This window comes from Budorcas taxicolor, chromosome 19 (genome assembly GCF_023091745.1).
Source record: "Budorcas taxicolor isolate Tak-1 chromosome 19, Takin1.1, whole genome shotgun sequence".
Classification (NCBI taxonomy): domain Eukaryota; kingdom Metazoa; phylum Chordata; class Mammalia; order Artiodactyla; family Bovidae; genus Budorcas; species Budorcas taxicolor.
Window position 1 is genome coordinate 61,121,789 of NC_068928.1, and position 10,409 is coordinate 61,132,197.

At 52.4% G+C, this 10,409-nt stretch overlaps 1 protein-coding gene across 1 annotated transcript; it reads right to left on the reverse strand.

Annotated features, from left to right (window-relative positions):
- Positions 1–1,767: 1,767 nt before the first annotated feature.
- On the reverse strand, positions 1,768–10,179 carry AMZ2 (archaelysin family metallopeptidase 2). The gene is made up of 7 exons (XM_052657676.1): positions 9,772–10,179; positions 8,748–9,030; positions 7,896–8,069; positions 7,664–7,792; positions 4,480–4,643; positions 2,810–2,986; positions 1,768–1,971 (listed from the first exon to the last, which is right to left on the reverse strand). The coding sequence occupies exons 2-7, from the start codon at positions 9,028–9,030 to the stop codon at positions 1,816–1,818; spliced, it is 1,083 nt and encodes a 360-aa protein (XP_052513636.1). The 5' UTR covers positions 9,772–10,179; the 3' UTR covers positions 1,768–1,815.
- Between the last annotated feature and the right edge of the window lie 230 nt (positions 10,180–10,409).

Here is a 10,409-nt window from a genome sequence, read left to right on the forward strand (position 1 = left end):
TGCTGCTCGGTCCCCTTTGCAGTGTTTCTTAGAAGACCTGGTCTCTGCCCTCCGCTTAGTTTTAATGACAAGCCACCGTTTTCTAAATGACTAGAGGTTCACCGAGCAGGAGTCTGGAGGTGAAGCCATTGATTTCGTTCTAAGATGTGCTTTAAATCGAGCTGCGTAAATAACAACAGTGCTAGGATTCAGGCGTAAAAGGGAGAAAATAAAAATTGCCTTTAGTTTCACCTTCCAGGTTAAACGAGAAGTGGGAAGTCCATCCGCCAGCATGCAGGTCACGTGATTTGCTCTAGCTTCCAGATTTCCCGGATCCAGCAGTCTGTCTGGTCTCAGGTTTTTAATCTGCTCCCCTCCTGGACATCCAGCCCATGTTCCCAGGCTGATGTGAGCATTTCTGGCAGACGCACAGGTAACGGCCCCACGCTGCCCCTCACTCATGCAAACATTATCACAGAGGAGTGGGAGATTACTGCAGGAATAAACCCAACACCTGCTCCAGGCTGTGAGAAGAAGTGCAGCACACACAACTGCAAGCACCATTGATTAAAAGGGAAGAGCAAATCTGAGTCCCTGCTGGAACGGTCTCCTTTCCTTTAACCTCTGTGCTCCGTTGCTACCAAGAGTGCTGGGGCCCTCTCAGCAGTCCGGTGGCTGAGACCACACTTCCCCTGCAGGGGGCGCAGGCTCCAGCCCTGGTGAGAGAGCTCAGATCCCACGTGCCCCCAGGTGCAGACCTGTGGCCAGAAGTACACAGCAGAGCCCATTTTCAAGGCTCTGACCTTTAAAGGTGTAACATTTTCCTGTCCATATACAGAGGAAAAGCTGCAGAACAGAAAGCACCATCCGTTCTGCTGGAGGCTTGTAAGAAGGTGGTGACGTGACCTAAGTGGACAGCTACCAGAGCAAAGGATTTGGACACCAAGAGTTGCAACCACCACCCACACCCCCTTCCCTGTTAGTACAAACGCGGCCTGATTTCTAACTCTGCTGGGCACGAGTCCACCATCTTCTTGGTCTGGCTGGCTTTCTGAAAAGTCACTATTCCTTGCCCCCAAAACTCATCTCTCGATTTGCGAGCCTGTCGTGCCAGCAAGCAGTATGAGCTCGCGCTGGCTAACAGTCATGACACGTTGCCTGCAAGGCCCCTGGCAAAGGACTCCGTCTGTGAAAGCTGAGAACAGCGGCGTCCCCACAAGCACCAACAGCGGGGCAGGACGGGCACCGTCAATGCCGCCTGGAAATACTCCTGGGAGGAGCTTCCATGTTGAGCTGCTAAAAACTGAAGTGAACTGTTGCTTCTTTCGGGGATCAGCTAACCATCAGCAAAGGCAAAAAAGAGGCATAGCGGGCCCAAGGCTGGAAGAGACTGCAGATGAGCAGAAGGAATGTGAATGGAGGGTGATGTGGCCAGGTCAGCAGACGGGGGCAACCTCTTTCTAAAAACTGAGCCAGCAATCACCCCCCAGAAACGACGTTCCTCAGAAATCCTTTCTTAGGTCAGAGATGGCTATTTTCACAGGATCTGTGCACTTACTAACTTCTGCTGGTCCTAGCCTCTCATGAGACATAAACATATTTGAAGAATGAAAGTGACACGCTTGCTCCCTCAGACCAGACTGAGAGGAGAGTTCTGAGTTTTTATTCTAAATGAGCCACAGTTCAAAGTTCAGTTGCTGTTAAAAACAAAAACAAAAAATACCTCCACTCCACTGCCCAGACCCAACACAGAATCAGTTTATTCCAATGAAGTACTCCAGCCAAACGAAAGCATGATGTGCACGTGTTTATTTGAATTACTCCTACTGAAGGTCCTTATTTCTGGAGAACAGCCAGGCATCTTGTGATCCACTCCTTCCACTCTTTAAAGGCTTCCACAGGTTTTGGCAACGTTACCAGCTCCTCACGACTGTGTTTTGGAGTAACTCTAGGAGTGTCGGTGGACTCGGCATCAATCCACTTGACCAGCGCCTGGAAAATCAGAGAAGAGATGCATCTTTGAACAAATCACAGCAGAACAGACTCAGGCACGAGAAAAACCGGATCTCCCAAATCATGTGATCTGCATGGGTGACTGATGCCACCCACGAAGACGTTCCACCTGATAGAGTTGGTTGTGAAGGAGAGACCACACTCATCAGAGTGTGCACCAGAACCACGCCTGCGGTGCACACCCGGGACAGTCACAGGACGCACGGGACAGGAGATGAGAAGGAATGACACGGGTGTTTGAAGGTGTTTTCTCTTCTCGACTTGCCAAGGGTTGCAGGCGGCACTGCAGTGTGCATGGGGACGTGTCCACGCCTGAAGTTGTGTGCATGCTGGGCTGGCAGGCACGCACACGTGCAGACAGGGACTGCAGCCACCCGTGTGGGGGCCATACCCATGCAGTACGCAGCATACACTGGCATGTTTGTGGGCACCTGTGGACATAGGGACATTCTTGCCTCCTCAACACCATCCCTTCCTCCTAAGGAGTATCACACTGCTGCCCCACATTTGGAAAGATAAACCACCTCCACATAGTTCTAGTTTTTAAACATGAACTTTGCTCTTCAGTATTTCACTGTGTTCTGCAAAGGCAAGCTCTCTGGCCCTATACAAACAGCAAATGCAGAAACCTCTTCACCAGGTCTCATTGCAGTCCAAGCATAACGCAAGTCAAAGCTGTTAAGATATTTCTTTGCATTTTTTTAAAACCACAGCATCCTGCTTACCTCTGCACTAACTTCCTCTGATAAATCACCTCCAGAGAAGGGCCTAATCGCAAATGGTCGCTTGCTCCTTAAGTAACCACTTCCCCACTTACTTTGTACCGGTCTCTGAGCCGGAAGCCGACAGCACTCTGCAGCTTGCGTAAGCAGATGGGGCAGAGGTCCAGTGGGCGCCGGTCGGCTTCCTCCAGGTGGTTGGAGCCTTGCATCAGGCAGGCGAGCCACTGGCAGTGCCGGAGGCCAAAGATGTGTCCGATCTCGTGGGTCAGAGTCTGCAAGACGGCCACACAGAGGCGCCCGCATCAGCAGCAGCAAGGCGAGCTCACCCAGACGCGGGTCTAGGGGAGCCCGCTCCGCCCGCTCGCCACAGGGCCTGCTAGCTGACCCCTCCCCTGCCCGTGTCTGCCGCCCTCCTCTCTGTGCACCACTGCTTCCCAGGCAGGTGCTCCACCTCCCTCCGGGGACATCCAGGGGTCAGGGGGGTGGTCCTATGCGCCAGCCTCCCTGCCTCTACCCCCTGGATGCTGGCAGCACCCCTCCCCAGCTGGGACAACCAGAAGTCTACAGACTTGCCCAATATGCCCTGGGTGGCAAACTCGCCCTGGTGGAGACCGCTGTTCTAGACGGTGGGCGGTGGGGGGAGGGAGACCCGCTGAAACTCAGTTCTGCGGCCCTTCCCCCAGATGCCGGAGCAGCCGGGGAGGGGAGGGGCTCGATCTGCATGACAAGTGGTCAAGGCAGGGAAGGCTCAGCTGAGCCCCACCCGACACCCACAAGGTCAAGACTCTGCTCCAGCTTCACAGCCAGCCTTCTGCACCCATGGTTCCCTGGGCCATGCGGGGTAGCGGTACTTATGGAGTCAGAGAGACACCTGTGTGAATGGACCCTTGAGGCTAGAAGCCACGCTGCTTCGGGTCAGTTGTACTTAGAAACCATCGTTCCATCAGGTGTTGTTCTCGACCCCAACACACAGCCCTAGTGAATGCGGAGAAGCCCGTGTCTCCAGCCATGGAGCAGACAGACACGAGGAGACAGGCTTTTCAGAGCGGGATGGGGAAGGCGTCAGGACCGGCAGCAGGACCAAGCCCTGGGGAGGGAAGTCTCGGGAAGGGAGCCAGCGCAGGCGCGGGGGAGGCCTGTTCTCCAGGAAGGGAGACCAGGGTGCGGGATCCTGCAGGCTTGGGGGCTGGCAGTGGGGCAGCCTGACTCGATGCCCATGAACTCTGGAATTAAGCTAACAGCAAGGTGGGCTGGAGAAGGCAATGGCACCCCACTCCAGTACTCTTGCCTGGAAAATCCCATGGATGGAGGAGCCTGGTGGGCTGCAGTCATGGGGTGGCTAAGAGACACGACTGAGCGACTTCCCTTTCACTTTTCACTTTCATGCATTGGAAAAGGAAATGGCAACCCATTCCAGTGTTCTTGCCTGGAGAATCCCGGGGACGGGGGAGCCTGGTGGGCTGCCGTCTATGGGGTCACAGAGTCGGACATGACTGAAGTGACTTAGCAGCAGCAGCAAGGAGGTGGGCACAGCCAGGGCTGTGTGTTATAGGACAAAAAACAGGCCCAGGTGCTGCACATGTCACTATGAGTGTGTCCCCATTTAAATTGTTTTTATTGGTAATTTCAGTCAAGCGATATCCAGCAAAAGTGTATAAATGATGCCAAGGCACTGATAGAGTGACCTTCAGGATTGGGGGTGTATGCCATCAAAGGACTCCCGTCTCCTAAAAGCCACTGCGGCCGCGCCGCGAGAGCCGCGCACCTTACATGAGCGGAGCAGCAGCACACTGGTGGCCTCAGGGAGGTAGTAGTCATCGAACACCGAGTAGTCGCTCGAAGACTTCCGCTCCAGCTTCTTCACTTTGCCTTTGTAGTGTGAACTGTAGAAGTCTGTGCCGTACCTGGCAAAGCTGAATATCCCCACACCTGGGGGAAGATGACAGGCCAGCACAGGGTGAGAGGAAGGGTCCCTCCTCTGGGGGAACTACCAGTTAAGGGCCCGCTTGGGCACCTGGCCAGGGCATGCCCGCAGCCCCCCGGGCTCAGGGAGGTCTGCCCAACAAGGGGGCTTCTGCCCCAGCTTCCTGAGTCTTCTGCCATCCAACCTGCTCTGCTCTGTACAACTCAGAGGTCTTGAGATCAAATTCTTCAGAAAAAGAAAGTTCCAGAGAGTTTGTTTTTTTTCCCCATAAAATAAGTTATTTTCTCAGGAATTCCTTGCCAGTCCAGTGGTTTAGAGTCTGCACTTTCACTGCTAAGGACCTGGGTTCAATCCCTGCTTGAGGAACTAAGATCCTGCAAGCCTTGTGGGGCAGCCAAAAAAAAAAAAACAACCAATTTTCTTCAATCGCCCCAATCAAGTATTCCAAAAGGAGCAGCAAGGTGTCAGGACCACGGGCACTCACGGTCTCCCTGGAAAACTGCAGGAAATGGGTCTCTGGGCAGGCACGCCCCTAAGGCGCCTGTCCTTCCCTCTTCCCTCTGCTGCCCCCCAACACCCTGGAGACCACACTTGCACCCCACTTTCAGACTGAAGAACCTCCCCCGTCCTCCCATCTGTAAACAGCACAGCTCTATCTACGGCTGCCGCCAGTGACCAGAACAAACACGCCCGTAACTGACTTCCTGTGACACTTCAGTTGGTCTCAGCCATCTCTGTGCATGGGGACAGACACACACACGCCTCATGCCACATGGCGACTGCTTTACAGTCCAGTTGGTTTACACGGTCTCTTTCACGCAGGCTTCTCTTTTAGTTGCTAGTTTGAAAGTAATAAGGAACTTTTTCGTTAAGGAAATGAATTCATAGTAAGTTTGTCAAACCTAAATTTGATCCAAAGAGAATGCGCCTCACCCCACCTCCGTATTTGAAATATAGGGAAGAGGATGTTCTAGAAGTTTAGAAAAAACTAAACCTACTCACTCTCAAGTGACGTCCTTTGACCAAACAAAAGTTGGCACACTTCACTACAATACCTTTGAAAGTAAAAGTCGCTCAGTCCTGTCTGACTCTTTGTGACCCCATGGACAGTCCGTGGAATTCTCTAGGCCAGAATACCGGAGTGGGTAGCCGCTCCTTCTCCAGGGGATCTTCCCAACCTAGGGATCGAACCCAGGTCTCCTGCATTGCAGGCAGGTTCTTAACCAACTGAGCCACCAGGGAAGCCCATAATACCTTGAGCAAGACATTTTTTCTAATAATCCTACAAATACATTATTTCCCTGAGTAATTAAATATCTCAGTTTTAAAATACCTATCTTTATAAACCTGCTGAGAACAAAGTCACCTGCAGTAAGTAAGGAGATCCCCCTCACCGCAGGGCACAGCCACCCGGCTCCCTCATTACGTCTTCTCTCATGTCATGCAAAATTTAAGAAACTTATTGGGGAAAAAAAACGAAGCAGAAACACTTGGGGAGAATGCTTCCTGACCTCCTCAAATGCATAAGATAAACTGGTTAACAATATCTAGATAAATATTGTTTAAAAATTTTTAATGGTTCTGTTTTCTCTCAGGTTAATAATAAAGGATTTGTTTCATACAACTTTTTGGTTCACTCTTTGTTTTCTGATAGAAGGCTCGACAGCACTGACCCGGGCCTCAGAGAGCACAAGCGGGTCACGGCGGGCGGGCGGGCGTGGGTACTGCCTCGGGCTCAGTTGCTCAGTCGTGTCCGACTCTTTGCAGCCCCGCAGACTGCAGCCCGCCAGGCTCCTCTGTCCATGGGATTGTTCAGGCAAGAAAACGAGTGGCTTGCCATTTCCTCCTCCAGGGGATCTTCCCAACCCAGGGATCTAACCTGCATCTCTGTGTCTCCTGCACTGGCAGGGGGATTCTTTACCGCTAGTGCCACCTGGGAAGCCCCGTGGCTTAGTGGGTGTAGGGCTGAAGGACTATAAAGACTACAAACGGAGAACGAGAACGAAGCAAGGGTAGAGAAAGAGGCCCCCCAGCACCCTGGGCCCCAGATCCGATGAATGGGGAAGAGGGGGATCTGACAGGGGGAAGCCCTTGGTAGCGAGAGCTCCCCACCCTGCCACCCTGGGGCTCACACACTCCAGACTGACAGTCCGTCTGTGAACCCTGAGCTCGCACAGCCCAGCCCCTGCTAGCTGCTCCTGCCCCCAGAACGCCAGCGGGCAACCATGTCCCCCAGCTCAGTGGACTTCTCCCCTTCGAACCTGTCTTAGATCCGGAGGGATATAGGCAGGAAAACAAGAGCAGAAATGGAAGGGTGGGAGAAGTGGAGATAAGGCAAAAAAAAAAAAAAAAAACCCCCCAAACAGGCAAAAATGACTTCCCTATAGAGCCTTTTCCTCCCCAGTGTTAAAATGCAGGGTTCCCCGTGAGTCACAGCTAAGCTTATTTCAAGTCAAAGACTGAAACTGACCATAAATAACAAACCGTCTGTTCTAAGACACAGGATGTGAGGCGCACACTTATAAACCAGTGCACAGTGACCTCATCTAACGAGACTACTACGGAAAGGGCTAAAAAACAACTAGCGGCGTTTCTGCTTCCATTAATGACAGTTCAAATATCCTTATTTAATTCACCTTGTCACTCAACTACCTACATTCGCCATCTGTTGCACTGAATGTCTACATATGTGCCAACCGTAAGTACACTTTCTATGGATCAGCACTTTTATGTAAATTATCTCAAAACAACACAGTGAAACAGGTATTATTAGCTCCAAGGTGGTGCAGGCAGTGAACGGCAGAGCCGGGCGGAAGGGAACGGACCCAGATCATCAGGGCTTATCCAGAGCATCCTTTCCACTATGTCAGGACGCTGCACCAGAAATACTCCAAGGCCCTCACATCTAAACTGTAACTGGAACGGGAAAAAACTGTAATTGGTTGGAATTTTTTCTCTCTTTCAAATTCTTCACAAAGAGTCTCAAGCTGAGCAAATTTCTACCAACAATGTCAAAAAGGAATACCCTCTGTCAAAGAGGCCTGTCCAAAGACAAAATTCCAGGAATCTCTTGGGTAAAGATCGATCATCGTTATTCCCACAACACAAAAGGCATCTTCCGGTTTCTTCTTTTTTAAGAACGTCAGGATCTGCCCTATTTTAAAAAAAAAAAGCATGTTTAAGATATATTTATGTGTATGTGTGTACATATACCTATATACTTTACTCAATTCAAGCTGTAAGGCTGCCCAGTTCACCTGCATGAATCTGAAGGTTCCGTGTGCTATCGTTGACTCTAAAGGAACACCTGGTTGCAGAGACAGGAATCGGCTCTAGGAGTTTGACTGTCAATCCATAGAAGAAGGCTTCACAGTAGCCCTTGAGCCATTTCAAATATTCTTCACTGATACTTCTGGTGTTTCCCAGCAATCCTATGACAGATACAGAAGAAAATTTAAAGAGAGATTTTTGAGATGATCAGAACAGTCTTTACCCCAGTCTACAGTTAGAAACGTGGAATTAGGAACAGACCAACTCTAAATTTTCAATACACAGTTACCGTTCACTAAGGTGAACACGGATTAGAGAGAAAACCTGACTCCCTGGTGGCTCAATGGTAAGGAACCCGCCTGCCAATGCAGGAGACACAGGCTGGATCCGTGGTCTGTGACGATCCCCCGGGCCTGGTAGCAACTAAGCCAACGTGCCACAACTCCTGAGCCCATGCTCGACAGCTCGGGAGCAGAGACTACTCAGCCCACGTGTTGCAACTAGCAAGGCTCGCGTGCCCTAGAGCCTGTGTTCTCCAACAGGGCGCCAGTGAGAAACCCACGCACCACAGCTAGGGAGCAGGCCCTGCTTGCCCCAGCTAGAGAAAGCCAATGTGCAGCTACGAAGAACCAGCACCGTCAGTAAATAAATACAGTTTTGCTTAAAAAAACAAAACCACCTCTCTCAAGGCAGTTTGGTTACCAAACTTCCACTGTGGGAACGAATGCCAAAAATGATTATAAAAACTGCCCTCTTGAATGAGATGGACAAGGCAAACTGTCCATAGCAACAGCACCATTACAAAACCAAACCAAACCCAGCGTCTTGGCAAGACGCACCAATGCACTGTATGTAAATAGTCTGCTTCCCTGAAGAAGGGCTCTTTCTGTGAAGATCACTGAAAAACTCTTCAAAGTCTTGGGGAGCCTCAGGATGGGAGATTATCCAGTCCGATGGTGAATGCAAAGTAATGGGTCCAAAGAGATCGCTGCCTGGCCGGAAGGCCTCGTTCAGCAAGCGCTGCTCCCTGGGGTCCAACTGCTCATACTGCTTCACAAGCTCTGGGTTCTTTGAGATGAGGGCCGTCTTCAGAGTGTGTTCAGAGTGCCGTACCGTTTGCATCTGCCAGAAGGACACACGTGGTCACACAGAACATGCATATCCAAACTGGGGTCTTTAGAGACATCACTTATTTCCCCCGAGAATGGAATGACTGATTGCTAATGCCTGGGCGTCATCGCCAGAGGGCGGCCTGCTTCCACCGTTTCTAATCAGTTTCTTAGGGGGACTTCCCTGGTGGTCCAGTGGTTAAGAATCTGACTTGCAACGCAGGAGATGCAGCTTCCATACCGAGTCAAGCAAAGATCCCACATGCCTCGGAGCAACTAAGCCTGTGAGCCACAACTAGACAGTCTATGAGGCCCAATGAAAGATCTCACAGGTCGCAAGGAACATACTGTGTGATGTAACGAGAACCCAACAGCAGCCAAATTAAAAAAAAACAAAAGTCAATTTCTTGGGGAGGGTATTTATCTGAAAGAGGGGAAAGACAATCATGAGATTCATTCCTCCACCTCTTAGGGAGCCTGCTCCCACTATACACATTCGTGGTCTCCCCAAGACATGACCTGATTCCCTATTTCCTCGCCCTTTGGGTAATGATATTAGGAGCTGACTCAAGAGAGCCACATGAAGCACATCCTTTCCCACGTGACTCAAAGACGTTCCAGATCAAAGGGAAGTGCAACTCATGTTAAGTCCTGCGTTTCTGTAACTTGGCTGCAGGCTGATAACGGATCTCGGCCACTGAGGTGGTGTCACCCTGGGGAAGCGGTCAGGGGACCGACCAGGAGCCAGACTCACACTGACAGGTCTCTTCCGCTCACACGGCGTCCCCTAGAGAGGTCATCCCTCCGTGTGACTCGCTCACAGCTGCTCCCCGCGGGGTCTGGGTGAGGGAAGGGGAGAAACGGGACGTCAGCGTGCAGAGCCCGCTGCGCTGCCTAACCGGGTTTTCTGCAGTTTAACGATGGGGTTGGGGGGGAGATTTTTAGCGAATGGCTGTCGCCGTTGAGGGCTGAACTCCGGGGTCCAGGGCCACCTCCAGAACGAAGCTCTCTCTCGGCGGGGCTCGCCTGGGAGCAGAGACGGGTCCTCACCGCTGCTGTGGGGCCCAGTCCCGTCCGGCCGGCCCACCTTCACCGGCGGGGCGGCTCCTGCCGCGGCCCCGCCTCACGGGGCCGGCCCGTCTGCGCCTGCGCGGGAGCCGCCACCCTGAGGGGAAAACGGCGACGTCAGGGGTCAGAGGCCGCCTCCGGATGCCCGACCGAGCCCGGCTCCCCCGAGGCGCCCCCGCGCCAGCCGCGGCGGCGGCTCCTTTCACACTCTCCCCCGCCCCTTGAACGCGACTGTCCCCTCCTCCACCAGCGCTCCCGTCATCCTCACCCCGCCGGGCGTCAGCACCTCCCGCCGCTGGCGGCTGCCCCAGGCGCGTGCGCATG

Excerpts from the sequence above, each read along its gene's own strand:
- AMZ2 (XM_052657676.1), bottom strand. The coding sequence starts at position 9,030 with ATGCAAACGGTACGGCACTCTGAACACACTCTGAAGACGGCCCTCATC. Across the intron at positions 8,070-8,747 it reads TATTTACATACAGTGCATTG|GATTGCTGGGAAACACCAGA; the intron begins GTGCGTCTTGCC and ends TATCTGTCATAG. Across the intron at positions 4,644-7,663 it reads ACAGGCCTCTTTGACAGAGG|GTGTGGGGATATTCAGCTTT; the intron begins GTATTCCTTTTT and ends ATCTTCCCCCAG.